The sequence below is a fragment of the Caretta caretta genome, chromosome 24, assembly GCF_965140235.1.
Source record: "Caretta caretta isolate rCarCar2 chromosome 24, rCarCar1.hap1, whole genome shotgun sequence".
NCBI classification, from domain to species: Eukaryota; Metazoa; Chordata; order Testudines; family Cheloniidae; genus Caretta; species Caretta caretta.
In genome coordinates, this window is record NC_134229.1 from 17501412 (window position 1) to 17518368 (window position 16957).

Consider the following 16957-nt stretch of genomic DNA (forward strand, 5'->3'; position numbering starts at 1 on the left):
TGGTGGAGCACCCCAACAACATCTGCCTGACCCCTGGATAGATTCAGAGCTTCCAAGGCCAGATGGAGCATGGTGTTCTCCTTTCTGAACTCCTGCAAAACGTCCTTGCATTAGTCCCTGGTTGAATTAGAGCCGATCTCTTAGAAAAACAGCCAGTCCTACCTTAAAAATTGTCAATGATGGAAAATCCATCAGGAGGGTCTTTTTAAGTCTTTATTGTCAATTGGATCTGCTGGCCCCAAGAGTTGGCCAAAGTTTTGTAACTTGGCTAGAGCTGGCAAGTGGGAACTTCTTGGTTACTTGGAAGTTACCTCTTCACCACCCTGAAATGTTCACGGGCAGGTGATTTCTCTGGAGCCACTCTTTGTCCTGCCAGATTGTTTTCCTTACCAGCTGCTCTTAAACTAAGCCAGAGCCTCCACACACTAAATAGTGTGACCAGTGACCAGGTTATGCGGTGGTTGTAAAGTATTTCAGAGCCGCCACACAGACCTTATGGAATATAAGTAGTTCAAGTAACATCCGGGACTGATTATTACTTTTTATTTTTTATTTCAGGTAGTTCTGGGAGCCCCAGTCCTGGCCCAGGACCTGGCTGTGATAGGTGCTGTACAAACAGAGCAAAAAGACAATCCATGTCCTAGATATCTCACAATCTAAGGAGATGCAATGGGATAGAGACCTGCGAAGGGATGCAGGATACCTGGGTTTGTTCCTGGTTCTGCCACTGGAGAGACCTTGGTCAAGTCACTTCCCCATTCTGTGTCTCAGTTTCCCCATTTGTAAAAACTGGAAGACTGCTACTGACCCCCTTGGTAAAGCTCTTTGAGATCTACTGATGGCAAGCACTAGAGAAGAGCTAGATATTGCTATTATAATACACAGACTCTTTTGTAATATACTACACCTTATGGATTAAAAACCATTCAGAAATTTAGAACCAGGATGAAAATTTTAGCAAACAATCTGGAACCCGTTGGATTCTATGTGGTTTGAAAACACTCTAGAATCCAGTGGTGTCCTAGGTCTAGTAGGAAATCTAGAACCCATGGACTTTGAATATGAACACACTGAGACTCTTAGAAAAAAGGAGATTCCAGACACAGACAGAGACATCTAGAGATGCAGAATCCAAGAGAGTCAATTAGGTGAGAACACATTGAGTGATATAAAACAAACAAGATTCTGGAGCTGACTCCTGATCTTGTTCCATTGATGACCCACTGAGCTTGAAAAAATTGAGAGACCTAGAACAGATGGGATTCTCGAGAGAAAGCAGGGAATCTAGAATCCAGGGACACTGCGGGGTTTATAAACAGTGATATACCTGGAACCCATCAGGTTTTAGAACCATAGGAGATCTAGAAACAACGGGGAAGCCAAGTTTTCAACTCTCCCTAAGCCTGGGCACCTTCAGGCCATCTCCTGTTTTGTGTTCTCGACTTCTGACCCCTGTCTTCCATTAGACTCGGGGGCACTGCTGCTGAGATCTTCGACAAAAACCGCTTTGACCAGAGTGAGAAGAGACATTGTGAAGTCATGGCAGAACTTCTCCCCCATGAAGAGGTAGAGGATGGAGGAGAAGGAGGAATTGAAGCAGGACGTGAAGGTGTAAATGACCAAGAGGGTGCCTGTCACTGACTCTGGCACCTCCTTCTTGTAGAGCTTCAAGCTGTGATAGAGGTGGTAGGGCACCAGTCGAGGGAGAAGGAATCCACCATGGCCACCATGACTTTCAGGGGGTTCCCAGCCCATGCCCGCTTCTTCTCCTTCTTCTTCAGCCCCACGCAGATGTAGCATCCCACGATGGTGCAGAAGGGCAGCAGGAAGCCAGCAGGAACCATCCATGAAGATAGCCAGGTGGACCCATCTGCCCAGGTCCTGCATCTTGGCTCTGTTCCAGTCTCCAGAGATGTTGTAATTGTTGGCGCAGATGATTCTGCCCCCGTCCACCATGTGGGTCTCCCAGAAAGCCAGGTAGGGAGCACTGAGAGCAAAGGAGGCCAGCCACACGCCCACAACCAGCTTTCCAGCCTGGGGCAGGGTGTAGTGATTCCGAAACCAGACGGGATTGTGAATAAGGGTGTCGAAGTCCAGGGTGATGAGGGTGAGAAGTAAGGAGGTGAACATGCCCAGAGAGAGGTATGCATAGAGGAGTTTGCACATGGCCATGCTGAAGACCCAGTGGAAACCCAGGAGGATGTAGATGGTGAAGAAGGGGATCAGCAGGGTGAAGAGGAGGTAGCAGGAGACCAGGTGGAGGAACCACAGTATGGTCACCCTCCTCGTCTTCAGCCCCAGCACCCACAGGTACAGCCCGTTCCCCACCACACCCAGCAGGAAGGTGGTGAAGAGCAACATGGCCACAGCTAGGTGAGTGGCACTCAAAGTGCTGGGGTCTGGCTGGAATTCGTCCCAGCGGTTGGTTGGAGAGTCGTGTTGCCTCGGTCCATGGTGCCCTGGGGAGAGACAGAAGAGGGGTTAGAAGGGACGACAGACTAGGGTAAAAGGGAGAGTGGACGACAAGGAAGGGAGAAACACCAGAGAGTTAGGAACGTAACATTGGAGAGGACCTCTCTGGGCACCCTCTGGTCCTCCAGACTATCCAGGCTGGGTATTCTCAGAGCAACTGGGAAATGGCCAGTGGAACTCACTGCTACAAGACAGAGCTATGGGCCACCCCTTGCACTGAGAGTTCTGTGCCCAGGATTTCTGCAGTATCAGCACCCTCGTACGGCCCTTTCCTTCCTAAGTGGGAGCAAGGACCCTGGCGTAATAGGGAAATGGATGGAGCCAGTTGGACACGTCAGCCATTTATCACCAGGAATTGCAAACCAGGTCAGGTTCCTTTTCAAAAATTTAATGCAATTTTTGTTGTTGTTAATGGAAAAAGTGGAAACTGGATTTTTTCAGGTTTCAGAAACTGACTGGGGTCAAAATCTGGGAGTTTCAGTAAATGTTTTGGGGGATGGATAAAAAATGGCAGTTCTGGTAAGAAAAAACGTGGGGTTTGAGTCAAATGTTCAGTTTTTATAAACTCTTTTAAGCCCAAATCTCAGGTTTTGAAAATGGATTTTTGGTAAGGGAAAAAAACCCAATCAGGTTCCAATAACTGTATTTGGGGTTTGATTCAAAACCGTCAGTTCTGATGAAAACCATTCGGAGGCTTCGTAAACGTCTTGAGTTTACAGAAAACAGCTTTTAGCACAAGCTTCGATTTTTGAAAACTGGTTTTCGGGGAAAAAAACAGTGATTTTTATGTTTTAAAAAATCCACTTGCCAGGCTGGCTGTTTGGTTAAAAACAGAACAAGTTCAAGGTTTTTTAAAAAACGATTCTTTTTAAACTGCAAACTCAACACTTTTACCCCCCAAATTTAAAAGTTTTTACATTTTAGGTCAGATGTTAGGAAACACTTTCTAATTCTCATGGGGGAGAAGCTCTGGAATTGGCTTCCAGGGGTGGTTTTGGGAACCCCATCACTGGAGGGTTTTAAGAACAGCTGGACAAACACCTGGTGGCTTTTCTGGAAGATGCTCTTGGCAAATTAGAATGATTGGGCTCAGTATGGGGGGACTAATTGAGAACCCCTAGCCTGGGCAGTGCCAGAGATGAGACTGGAATGATCTAGGGGCCCGTCTGGCTTCCAGACAGATGGATTTATGAATGAGCAGCGGCAGGAGGCTGAGAGTTCAGAGCAACTTTGCCCTCAGGTCAGAGCCCTCTCCACTGGGTTCTCTTCTCTCTGGGGATAAATGCGTGTGACATCTGGCCAGCCAGATCCCCGGCACAGATCTGAGTGTAACTGGCACACGTGAGGCTCGGGAGGCTGGGGGCAGGCAACGGGAAGGGGAACTGCCATCTGGTTGATGCAGAAAACCTCAAAAGCTGAAGTGGTTTCACAAATGCACACGCCTAACCCAGCAGGAGAAAGTGCCGTGCTTCTGTGCCTGGAAGGGGCTTTCCACCTGGCAGCCTTGGGCCTTCTTAAGGGTTGGGACTCAGAACCCCTGGGTTCTATTCCTGCCTTGGGGGATGGGATCTAGTGGTTCGAGCAGGGGGAGCTGGGAATCAGGCCCCCGGGGTTCTATTCCTGCCTCGGGGTATTGGGTCTAGTGGCTAAAGCTGGAACACCCAAGAACAGAGAAACTGCTCAATGGGCCCATCTACCCCGGCGTCCTGTCTCTAGCAAAGCCCAGCTCCTTCCGAGGAAGGCGCAAGACACCCCCTAGTGGATGAGGATGGAATAATCTCCCTGTGGGGGAAATTCTCTGCCAGGCCCTTATTCCTAGGGGTTAGAATCATAGAATAGAATATCAAGGTTGGAAGGGACCTCAGGAGGTCATCTAGTCCAACCTCCTGCTCAAAGCAGGACCAATCCCCAATTTTTGCTCCAGATCCCTAAATGGCCCCCTCAAGGATTGACCTCACAAGCCTGGGTTTAGCAGGCCAATGCTCAAACCACTGAGCTATCCCTCCCCCTGGTTCCTGCTCTAAGTAGGTGGGTCTAACCCCTTTCCAAGCATCTTGCTCCGAGTTTTAACTCCTGGCTCTAAAGGCTCCGCTTGTCCTCATTACTCATAGGTAAGGCTACATTTTAGCCATGGGTATTTTTAGTAAAAGTCATGGACAGGTTACTGGACAAAAATTCAGGGTCTGTGACCTGTCCATGATTTTTACTATATACCCCTAACTAAAACTAAAAGCAGGGTCCCTACTTGGTTTCTACCAGCATATGTCTGCAGCTCCTAGGGGGAGGGGCGGCCGGGGTGCTCCACGCCCTGCTCCCACCACAAGCGCTGACTCTGCAGCTCCCATTGGCTGGAAACCGCATCCAATGAGAGCTGCAGGGGTAGTGCCTGCGGGCGCGGGCAGCACACTGAACCCCCTGGCCCCTCCACCTAGGAGCTGCAGGGACATGCCGGTGGGAACCGAGGAGCCCACCCCCCCCCAGGTAAACACCGCCCCTCATCCCAACCATCTGCCCCAGCCCTGAGCCCCTTCCCACACCCAACCTGCTGCTGCTGGCCCAGGGGCTGGACTCTGCCCAGTCCTCCAATTAGTTTAGGTCAGTCTGGACCCTATCCCTACCCTCCAGCATATCTACCTCTCCTGCCATCTTAGCGTCACCTGTGAACTTGCTGAGGGTGCAATCCATCCCCTCATCCAGATCATTAATGAAGATGTTGAACAAAACTGGCCCCAGGACAGGCCCCTGGGGCACTCCCCTTGATACCGGCTGCCAACTAGACATTGAACTGCTGATCATGACCTGCTGAGCCTGACAATCTAACCAGCTTTCTATCCACCTTATACTCCATTCATCCAATCCATACTTCTTTAACTTGCTGGCAATAATACTGTGGGAGACCATATCAAAAGCATTGCTAAAGTCAAGATATATCACGTTCACTGCTTTCCCCATATCCACAGAGCCAATTATCTCAGTAGATCTCAAAGAACTTTGCCAAGGAGGTCAGTAGCAATCTCCTGGATTTGACAAATGGGGAAACTGAGGCACAGAGTGCAGAAGTGTGTTGGCCCAGGGCACTTAGTCTGCCAGTGGCAGAGCCAGGAATAGTACCAAGGCCTCCTGGGACCTGGTCCAGGTCTCTATCCACCCTGACTCTTTAGATACTAAGCTCTCTCATGCATGTACTGTCTTTTTCCTCTCTCTTTATACAGTGCATAGCACAGTGGGGTTTGGGGCCATGACGACACCTCCCACTGGGTTCTAGCCCTGGCTCTGGCAGGAGAATGGTGGCTAGTTAGAATCGTAGAATCATAGAATATCAGGGTTGGAAGGGACCTCAGGAGGTCATCTAGTCCAACCCCCTGCTCAAAGCAGGACCAATCCCCAATTAAATCATCCCAGCCAGGGCTTTGTCAAGCCTGACCTTAAAAACCTCTAAGGAAGGAGATTCCACCACCTCCCTAGGTAACGCATTCCAGTGTTTCACCACCCTCCTAGTGAAAAAGTTTTTCCTAATCTCCGACCTAAATCTCCCCCACTGCAACTTGAGACCATTACTCCTCGTTCTGTCATCTGCTACCATTGAGAACAGTCTAGAGCCATCCTCTTTGGAACCCCCTTTCAGGTAGTTGAAAGCAGCTGTCAAATCCCCCCTCATTCTTCTCTTCTGCAGACTAAACAATCCCAGTTCCCTCAGCCTCTCCTCATAAGTCATGTGTTCCAGACCCCTAATCATTTTTGTTGCCCTTCGCTGGACTCTTTCCAATTTATCCACATAAAGCTCTGGCTGTTTCTTAGGTGGTTGCTCTGCTAAGACAGTGTCCAAAGAATCATTTCCATTTATGGTTTGCAGCTTTTCTATTTAGAGAGCAAGTTGGGGCGGAGCATGTATTAGACACAGAGTTAAGGGGAGTGAATTCAAAACACAGGGCAGTACTGAGGTGGGGACAGACAAAGGGACGCTTTGCTGGCCAAAGACACATCACCCAAGTCTCTACGCTGGGTATGTTTCCACCACTTGCTGCCCAGGTGAGTCAAGATGATAGGCAGAGTCCCCCTCATTGGGCCTGGAGGGTAATTTCCTTGTAAGACCACCTAGAAACCACAGAAATTTGCTATTATAAAGGCAAAGCAATGGGATCCCTGCCACGGGGTATCAGTGGGGTTAGCCTGTGAGACTCCCTGCTACTGGGTAGCATTGGGGTTAACACAGGGCACTCAGGTTTCAGAGGAACAGCCGTGTTAGTCTGTATTTGCAAAAAGAAAAGGAGTACTTGTGGCACCTTAGAGACTAACTCATGCTCAAATAAATTGGTTAGTCTCTAAGGTGCCACAAGTACTCCTTTTCTTTTTACAGGGCACTCAATAGACAGAGGTAGTAGGTGAAATCTGTAACATGGGTGAATTTTTTGCTCGTTTCATGTTAATCAGATGAGGTGTTCTCCATTTGCAGAGTCTAAGAAACAGGATCCCACGTCCCCCCCAAGCCCAGAAGTCTTGGCTCCCAGCCCCTCCCCCATTCTCTAACCATTAGGCTATTCTCCAGAGCTAATAAGTCTGTGAGGGGGGGAAATCCCAGACAGAGGTAGAGGTCTCTGGTGCAGGGCTGGCAGCCGGGCTGGGGTCAGAGAAGAAGCTCGGTGGATTAAGGCTTCCTATATTACAATGAGGTGAGAAGGATCCTGCACGCTCTCACGAGTCAGGGTGTAGCAGCAGTTCCTGTAACTGGCAGATGAGCACAAGCGATGGGGTGGGGGAGGGGCAGTTTTGTATTCCTTGCAGCAGTGAGTTCCACCGGCACCAGTATGCTAGGAGTCAACAGCACCGATCCCCACCTAACTGATTAGGCCTGATCCCTTGCCCTGGGGCCATATTAGAGCTGTCCATCCTAGAGCGGAGGGGCACCATGGTCCATTCCCTGCTCCCCTGAGCCAGCCAAACATCCATATCACAGCTACATGGTATTCTCTGCATAGCTGTATATTTGATGTACTAGAGTGTCCCCTTCCCCACTCCTCACACGGCTGCTATTCCCCTTGTCCTACCCTACTGCTCACGGCTCTAACCTGTGGCAGTGAGTTCCACTGGCTATAGCCCAGTTTCTGGTAATATCCAGCCTGGATAGTCTGGAGGACCACAGGGTGCCCAGCAACATCCTTTCCAATGTTACCTTCCTAACCCACTCTGGTATTACTCCCCTCTCCCCTTCCACTCTCCCTTTCACCTCGCTGTCATCCCTTCCAACCCCTCTTCTGTCTCTTCCCAGGGTATCATGGCTCTCCCACCAACCACAGTGGCAAATTCCACCAAGACACCAGAGACCATGAAGACCCCTCACCTGGCCTCTGCTGTGTTGCTCTTCATCACCTTCCTGGTGGGTGTGGTGGGGAACGGGATGTTCCTGTGGGTGCTGGGGCTGAAGATGAGGAGGACAGTGACCACGCTCTGGTTCCTCCACCTGGTCTCCTGCTACCTCCTCTTCACCCTGCTGATCCCCTTCTTTGCCGTCTATGTCCTCCTGGGTTTCCATTGGGTCTTTGGCATGGCCTTGTGCAAGTTCCTCAACACCTGCATCTCTCTGGGCATGTTCTCCTCTGTCTTTCTTCTCACACTCATCAGTCTGGACCGCTACACCCTCACTCACCACCCAATCTGGTCCCGGAATCACCGCACCCTGTCCCGAGCTTGGAAGCTGGTTGTGGGCGTGTGGCTGGCCTCCTTCGGTCTCAGCACTCCCTACCTGGCTTTCCGGGAGACCCAGGTGTTGGACGGGGGCAGGATCATGTGTGTCAATAAATACAACATCTTCGGAGACTGGAATGGAGCCGAGATGCAGGACCTGGTGAGACGGATCCACCTGGCTATCTTTGTGGTCCGGTTCCTGCTGGGCTTCCTGCTGCCCTTCTGTACCATCATGGGATGTTATGTCCGCATGGGGCTGAAGTTGAAGGAGAAGAAGCTGGTGTGGGCTGGGAAGCCCTTCAAAGTCATGGTGGCCGTGGTGGTTTCCTTCTTTCTCGGGTGGCTGCCCTACCACCTCTACCACGGCTTGAAGCTCTACAAGAAGGAGGTGCCAGAGTCAGTGATGGGCACCCTCTTGGTCATTTACACCTTCACGTCCTGCTTCAATGCCTGCTTCACCCCCATCCTCTACCTCTTTGTGGGAGAGAAGTTCTGGCAGGTCTTCAGGACGTCTCTTCTCACTCTGGTCAAAGCTGCTTTTGTCGATGATCTCGGAAGCAGTGCCCCCGAGTCTAGTGGAAGACAGGGTTCAGAAATCAAGAACAAAAAAGAAGAGATGGTGTGAAGGTGTCCAGACCGAGGGAGAGTTGAAAACTTGGCATCCCCTTTGTTCCTAGATTCCTGCTAGTTTTGAAACCTGATGGGTTCGAGGTATCTCAATGTCTATAAACCCCTCAGTGCCCTTGGATTCTAGATTCCCTGCTTTCTCCGGAATCCCATAAGTTCTAGGTCTCTCAATTTTTTGAAACTCAGTTTGTCATCAATGGCACCAGATTGCTAGCCAGCTCCAGAATCTTGTTTGTTTTAGGTCTCTCAATGTGTTATCACAGAATTGACTCTCTTGGATTCTGTATCTCTGGCTGGTTCTGGAATCTCATTTATTGTAGTTTTTCAATGTGTTCAAACTCAAAGTCAGTTCAGTCTAGGTCCCTGACTGAATCTAGGACATCACTTGATTTCAAACCACATAGAATCCAACTGGTTCTAGATTGTTGCTAAAACTTTCATCTTGGTTCTAGATTTCCAAATGGTTTAACATCCATTAGGTGTAGTATATTATAGAAGAGTCCGTCTATTATATTAGTGATATCTAGCTCTTCTCTAGTTCTTGTCATCAGCAGATCTCAAAGCACTTTAGCAAGGAGGTCAGTAGCAGTCTTCCAGTTTTTACAAATGGGGAAAATGAGGCACAGAGTGGGAAAGTGACTTGGCCAAGGTCACCCAGAAGTCCAGTGGCAGAACTAGAACAAACACAGGTCTCCTGCATCCCAGCTGAGGTTTCTTTCAATTTCATTGCCTTACGCGATGAGCAGTTTGGGACGGGTTCTGTCTTTTCACTCTGTGTTTCTACAGCAGCTAGCACAGCGGGGTTATGACCCAATCACTGGGATATTTCGTGTGGGGAGGCTGTGGCTTAGTTTCAGAGTGGCTGGTAAGGAAAATAAGCCAGTAGAATAAAGAGCTGCTCCAGAGAAACCACCTGCCCATGAACTGTTCAGGGTGGTGAAGAGGTAACATCCAAGCTAATAAGAGTGATGCTGTATGGAATATGGGTGATCATTCATAATGTTATGGATATAAAACTGTACTGAAACAAACCAGATATGCCATGTAAGCGATCAGTGGAAAAGTTATCATTTGATAAATATGATCAGCTTGTTTATGTGTATGCATCCTTTTATATCGTGAGTTGTAAATATGTGTGGTATATTGATATGTCAAATCTGTGCTGTGTATCTGGGTGACAGCCCCAGACAGCTTGCATCAGCCCTATCCAGCCCGTTGGATGGGCCATGAAGCATTGGCTGGCGGTGTTGTATTTTGGGTAAGATCCAAACCAGTATTGATCTGGGACTGTAGCTGGCCCTATGATGATAAGAAGAACATTTTGTATAGTGAATAGAATTTTAAGTAACTTCTCACTTTACTGGACCTATCTGCTGACTGGGAACCTAAGATTGGAATGCAATAAAGGGGGCTGTGGGATTTCTTTCTTTTTTCTTTGCTTCTTGATAACCAGTCCGGTGGATCAGGAACAGAGCTTGTGAGTGGTTGGTGAATCTAACTACAGTGTTAACCACCAGTTTTGGGAGAATCTACTGTCCTTTTTGCAGCCTTCCCTGACCTTGGCATTTTCAGTGTGGGCTGCCCTCTGCATCTCTGGTCACAGGTCACAGTAACTGTGACAATCTCACCTGCCAGCTCCAGCTAAGTTAAAAAACCTTGGACAAGGCTGGGGGGCAGCAGATCCAAAAGATGATAAAGAGTTAAAAAGATCCTCTCTGGTCGATTCTACATCACTGCAATTTTTAAAGCAGGACTGGAGGGTATTTCTAACAGGTCTACTCTAGTTCAATTAGGGACTAGTTCAGGGACGTTCTGCATCCAGCCAGACTAGGGGACCACCATGCTGCTTCCGGCCTCGGAATCTCTGATTTTATCCAGCGGTCAGGAGAGGTTGTTGGGGTGTTGTACCAGTTGACACCTGGACCCACGTGGATATCTGAGGAAGCCAGGCCTGTGTGGGCTGCCACCGCCAGGTGGAGGGCTGTAAGTGTGTTTAGACATGTGCATAGCCCCTCTGTTTAAAAATCTTTTCCCATTGCTACTGTTCAGAAAAAAACAGAAGTCTCCTTCCGGCTCGAAGGAGAATTCCATTTCGGGGAGGGATAGCTCAGTGGTTTGAGCATTGGCCTGCTAAACCCAGGGTTGTGAGCTCAATCCTTGAGGGGGTCATTTAGGGATCTGGGGCAAAAATTGGGGATTGGTCCTGCTTTGAGCAGGGGGTTGGACTAGATGACCTTCCGAGGTCCCTTCCAACCCTGATATTCTATGATTAAGATGGCCAGACATGACAGATACCACCTCTCACTGTTTCAGAATTCAATAGGATCTCATGGATTCTAATAATCCTGACCAGTTCTTAACAGCTTGGTTCCCAGGTCTGTCAGTGATTTAAACTTGATCTGATCTGATGAAGGCTAGATTTAAACATCATGTTTTCCAAGCCACTTTATGTTTCAAAAGCCAATAGGTTCCTATGCATTCTAGATATGTGGCTTGTTCTAGAACCTCTTGGGTTCTAGGTCTGCCAAGATTTAAAAACCCAAAGAGATCCTGTGTGGCCTGGAGCATCCTAGTTTCCAACCTCATATATGACGTCCTAGACCACATAGGACCAGTTTGGGTTTAAAATTTTTTGTCAGAGCAAGAACCCAACAGGTTCAAGAATCACTCAAATATCTAGAACTCTTGGGATACTATTGTGTTTTGAAATGTGTGTGCGTGTGTGTGTGTGTATACATATACACATATACAAACATGTGTGTATATATATATATACAGACACATGGTAGTAGCGCATTAGTTCTAGATATTTGTCTAGTTCGTAAACCTCTTGAGTTCTAGGTATGACAATGTCTTGAAACCCAATCAGATCTGACATGGTCTAGTACCTGAAGGGTTCAAAGCACAGGGAATCAAGTTCTGACTTGAGACACTTTCCAACAGGCCTGATGTTCACAAAGCGTTCAGCTCCTTCTTTTGGAAAATCAAGACTCTTTAAGGGTGCTCATCTGAGAAACCCTCCAAAAATACAACCATAAAAATAATCACAGATTATTTTGGAATAGGGCATGGAGTGAACAGGCCAGATCCTCAGCCAGTGTAAATCATTGTAACTCCATTGACTTCACTTCAGAGTTCTTGGGCTCTTCTCCTGCCACTGGGAGACGAGTAGGGTCTAGCAGGTTAGCGTGGGGGGATAGGAGCCAGGACTCCTGGGTTCAAACCCAGCTATATGAGGAAATGGTGTTTAGCAGTTACAGTAGACCCCAAAACATTTAATGAATTAGTGTCAGATTTGCCAAATTGTTTTGCTCAACCACCAAAAAACTGACATCTTCAATATAAAACATTTCAATTTTCTTATTCAAAACAGCTTTGCTTGACATTCTTTAAATTATTTTATCAATTTAAAATGTGTAAAAACCAAGCTCAGGGAAAAAAACCCATTTTGTTCGTATTAAAACAATCCCCCCCCCTTTTTCTTTAGATAATAATAATAATTTGGCATCATTCCAAATGAGTCATTCGCCACCCCGACGCCTCGGTTGTTCAGAAGAACCAGAGACCAAAATAATCGGTTATTGTCACAGGACTTACACGCCATCTGTGGTCCCAATTCAGCCCTGTTGTGGCTGAAAACACCAGGTCAAAAGGTGATAATGGGGATGAGAACACAAACATCTCCATGTTTAGATCAAAACAGCAGTGGCTGTGTCTCTAAGCCCCCATGTGTCAACTCAGCGTGGGTGTTACTCACCCTCAATTTCCGCTGGAAGCCGTACCTCGCAGAGGTGTGAACTGCTATTAAACGCAGGTGTGAACAGCTTGAGGAGCGGATTCACTTTTCACTATGGCCGCATGGCCCCTCGGTCCCATTGCGTAGCTGAGCTCAGAGGCCATCCAGGCTTGACGTTTCTCAAAGTTCAGCCTCTTTGCTATTTCCCCTCACTCTGCACTGAGAACATTATAACGATCTGAAAATGTTCAATCAGCATGTGGGGGGGAGGGTATCACGGGAACCTCTGGACCAAATGACCTCAAATTTGCATCATAAACCCCACCCTGCCTCCATTGCTCAGTGCCGGTTTTCAAGGCAGTTGCCCCCCACATGGGGAAGTCAGTGAAATGTATGAGTATTAACAGCAGCTCATCATGCAGGGGGCTGCATCTCGTGACATCCACAATCGAACGACCGCCCTTTGCTCCAGCAGACTCCAGCAGAGCCCCTGCGGCTTGGTGCCACTTTCCAAGTCAATGCGAGTCTGCAACTGGTTTTCAGAGTGGTGTGAAGAATTTAAGAACGGCTCCTTTTCATGTGGCTTAAACTGAGGGCCCCGGATCACGACCCTCTGAACTTGCCCTGCTCACTCCGCCCCGGGCCTTGCTCAGAGACGGCCAATTTCAAGCCAAGCCGAGCGGGCAGGTGGATTTCAGAGCACTTGGGCTCGCCGGGTCTGACAGGAAGAGGTTTCTCTGCAGGCCCGGCGGCAGGAGTGCCCTTAGCAGATCTGCTGTGGGAGGACTCGGGCTCCCAGGCCTTGGGCAGTTCTCAGCTCAGCGTCTGCAGCACCTGGTTGCAAGTGGTCCCCTGAATCCAACAGCCCTTTGCTCTCTGCACACTCACGTCCAACCCCGGGCCATCAGCCCGGCCACACATGCCAGCCATCTCAGCTGCATCCCTGGGGTGCGGGCCTCTTTGAGAGCCCTGTCAAAGCTCTATTCCCTGTGGACACATGACTCCCTCCAAGGGGTGATGGATGGCGTTGGTATTTTCCCAGGGGGGACCACTGGACCTCACATTTCTGTGCATACCCGGCCCTCTGTGCCTAACCGGTCTAAGGAGCCCAACTGGGCAGTAGTGGATTATCCAGTGGGCTGACGGGGTCTGTGCCCAGGGGCTCTGGACAATTGGGAGCCCCTGGAAAAATGAATGCCGCACCCCAGCGGAAATCCCAGAGCCCTGGCAGAAGCACTGGGTGGGCAAAGCGGGGGAAACACCCGTGGCCCGACACCACTCCCTGGCAGAAGCGCCGGGCAGGGTGGGGAAAGCCCCAGTGCTCAGACCCCCGCTGCAGCCCTTGGACTGCAGGGCTCTTGCTCCCTTGTCAAGGCCTCAGCTTTAGTGGTCAGAGCAGGGGAGGGGTGACTCAGGATATCTGGGTTCAAGCCTCAGATGGGGGAGGGGAGTGGGGTCTAGGGGGTTAGAGAAGCTGGGGGGCTGGGAACCAGGGCTCTGGGTTCTATCCCTGGCCAGTGGAACTCATTGCTACAAGGTGGAAAAAGCCACCCCACCCCCACCCCGTCTCTTGTATTCATCCGCCTGTCACAGGAACTGCTGCTACACCCTGACTCGTGAGAGCGTGCAGGGTCCTTCTCAGCCTCACTGTAACACAGGAAGCTTCAAGCCACTGAGCTGCTTCTCTACCCCACAGCCGGGCTGCAGCTCTGCACCAGGGACCTCTGGGCTATTGTCTCTGTCAGGGACTGCAGCCGCCCTCCCCAGGCCTCGTTAGCACAGTGTCCTCTGTGCTCTGCAGACTGGCCTAATGGTTACAGCTGGGGAGACTGGGAGCCAGGACTCCTGGGTTCTATTCCTGGCTCTGGCAGGTGAGTCAGGTCTAGTGCGTTAGAGCCGCAGACTGGGAGGCAGGACTCCTGGGCTGTGGGAGGGACACGGGCGGGGGGGTCCTGTGGCTTAGAGCTTCGTAAATGGGGACACCTCATCTGATTAACCTGAAACAAGAGAGAAAAATTCACCCATGTCACAGACCCCACCTGCTACATCTGTCTATTGAGTCCCCGTGTTAACCCCATTAATACCCAGTGGCAGGGAGTCCCCCTGGTTTGCTTTATTAATAGCAAATGTCTGTGGCTTCTATGTAGGATTAGCAAGGAAATTGCCCTTCAGACCCAGTGAGGGGCCCCTGCCCATTATAGAAGTATAGAATATTAGGGTTGGAAGAGACCTGAGGAGGTATCTAGTCCAATCCCCTGCTCAATGCAGGACCAACACCAACTAAATCATCCCAGCCAGGGCTTTGTCAAGACGGGCCTTAAAAACCTCTAAGGAAGGAGATTCCACCACCTCCCTAGGGAACCCGTTCCAGGGCTTCACCACCCTCCTTGTGAAATAGTGTTTCCTAATATCCAACCTAGACCTTCCCACTGCAACTTGAGACCATTACTCCTCGTTCTGTCATCTGCTACCACTGAGAACAGCCAAGCTCCATCCTCTGTGGAACCCCCCTTCAGGTAGTTGGAGGCTGCTACCAAATCCCCCCCTCACGCTTCTCTTCTGCAGACTAAACAATCCCAGTTCCCTCAGCCTCTCCTCATCCGTCATGTGCCCCAGCCCCCTAATCATTTCTGTTGCCCTCCACTGGACTCTTTCCAATCTGTCCAGACTGTCCCCTTCCCCACTCCTCCCACATCTGTGTTCCCTCTTTTCCTCCTCTGCTTCCTACACATCTACCCTGTAGCAGTGAGTTGTGGCCCATCATCTCGACTCACCTCAGCAGGGCAGGACCCAGCGCAGAGAGAGACTCAGATGGTCTCAGATGGTGTTTGCCCAGCAAAGCGTCCGTGAGTCTGTGCTTTCCTGGGTGTTGAGGTCTCTCCCCTTAACTCTGTGTCTTCTACACGCTCCGCCTCTGCCTGCTCTCAGAGATAGAGAAGCCGCAACCCATAAATGGAAATGATCATTTGGGCCCTGTCTTAGCAAAGAAACCACCTAAGAAACAGCCATTGCTTTAAAACTAGCCCCCGCTTCCCTGACAGAGCCAGGGATAGAACCCAGAGCCCTGGTTCCCAGCCCCCCAGCTTCTCTAACCCCCTAGACCCCACTTCCCTCCCCCATCTGAGGCTTGAACCCAGATATCCTGAGTCACCCCTCCCCTGCTCTGACCACTAAAGCTGAGGCCTTGACAAGGGAGCAAGAGCCCTGCAGTCCAAGGGCTGCAGCGGGGGTCTGAGCACTGGGGCTTTCCCCACCCTGCCCGGCGCTTCTGTCAGGGAGTGGTGTCGGGCCACGGGTGTTTCCCCCGCCTTGCCCACCCAGTGCTTCTGCCAGGGCTCTGGGATTTCTGCTGGGGTGCGGCATCCATTTTTCCAGGGGCCCCAAATTGTCCAGAGCCCCTGGGAACAGGCCCCATCAGCCCATTGCATAATCCGCTACTGCCCAGTTGGGCTCCTTAGACTGGTTAGGCACAGAGGGCCGGGTATGCACAGAAATGTGGGGTCCAGTGGTCCCCCCTGGGAAAATACCAACACTACCCATCACCCCTTGGAGGGAGTCATGTGTCCACAGGGAATAGAGCTTTGACAGGGCTCTCAAAGAGGCCCGTGCCCCAGGGATGCAGCTGAGATGGCTGGCATGTGTGGCCAGGCTGATGCCCCGGGGTTGGACGTGAAAGGACAGGGCTGTTGGACTCAGGGGGCCACTTGCAACCAGGTGCTGCAGACGCTGAGCTGAGAACTGCCCAAGGCCTGGGAGCCCGAGTCCTCCCACAGCAGATCTGCTAAGGGCACTCCTGCCGCCGGGCCTGCAGAGAAACCTCTTCCTGTCAGAGCCGGTGAGTCCAAGTGCTCTGAAATCCACCCGCCTGCTCAGCTTGGTTTGAAATTAGCCATCTCTGAGCAAGGCCCAGGGCAGAGTGAGCGGGGCAAGTTCAGAGGGTCGTGATCCGGGGCCCTCAGTTAAAACCGCATTAAAAGGAGCCATTCTTAACCTGCATGCTAGGAGCCAGCAGCACCGATCCCCACCTCCTTGAGTCCGCCAGTCCCTTCCCTGGAGACAGATTGGAGCTGGCGTCTGCTAGGGAGGAAAAGCCTCGTTTCCCGTTAACCACCCTTCTGAGCCAGCCCATCTTCCATATCACAGCGACACGGCATTCTCAGCATAGCAGTGTATTTGACTGACTAGACTGTCCCCATCCCCACTCGTCGCACTAGACTGTCCCCATCCCCACGTCCTCGCAGGCCTATCCCTCTTTCCCTCCTCTGAAGCCCATAGCTCTACCTTGTAGCAGGGAGTTCCACCAGGTACAGCCCTGTTGCTGAGACTATCGCGCCTGCATATTCTGGACGACCAGAGGGTGCCTAGAGAGATCCTCTCCAATGGTACCTTCCTAAATCCCTCTTATTTCTCCCTTTCTTTTGCCCTCGCCCTTTCCCCCTC

General features: G+C 50.4%; 1 protein-coding gene and 1 pseudogene across 1 annotated transcript; one reads left to right on the forward strand and one right to left on the reverse strand.

The window, feature by feature from the left end:
* Positions 1-1413: 1413 nt before the first annotated feature.
* Positions 1414-15450, reverse strand: LOC125625680 (putative G-protein coupled receptor 33; annotated as a pseudogene).
* On the forward strand, positions 7742-8779 carry LOC125625687 (putative G-protein coupled receptor 33). Its single transcript, XM_048828037.2, has one exon. The coding sequence runs from the start codon at positions 7745-7747 to the stop codon at positions 8777-8779; it is 1035 nt and encodes a 344-aa protein (XP_048683994.2). The 5' UTR covers positions 7742-7744.
* Positions 15451-16957: the final 1507 nt, after the last annotated feature.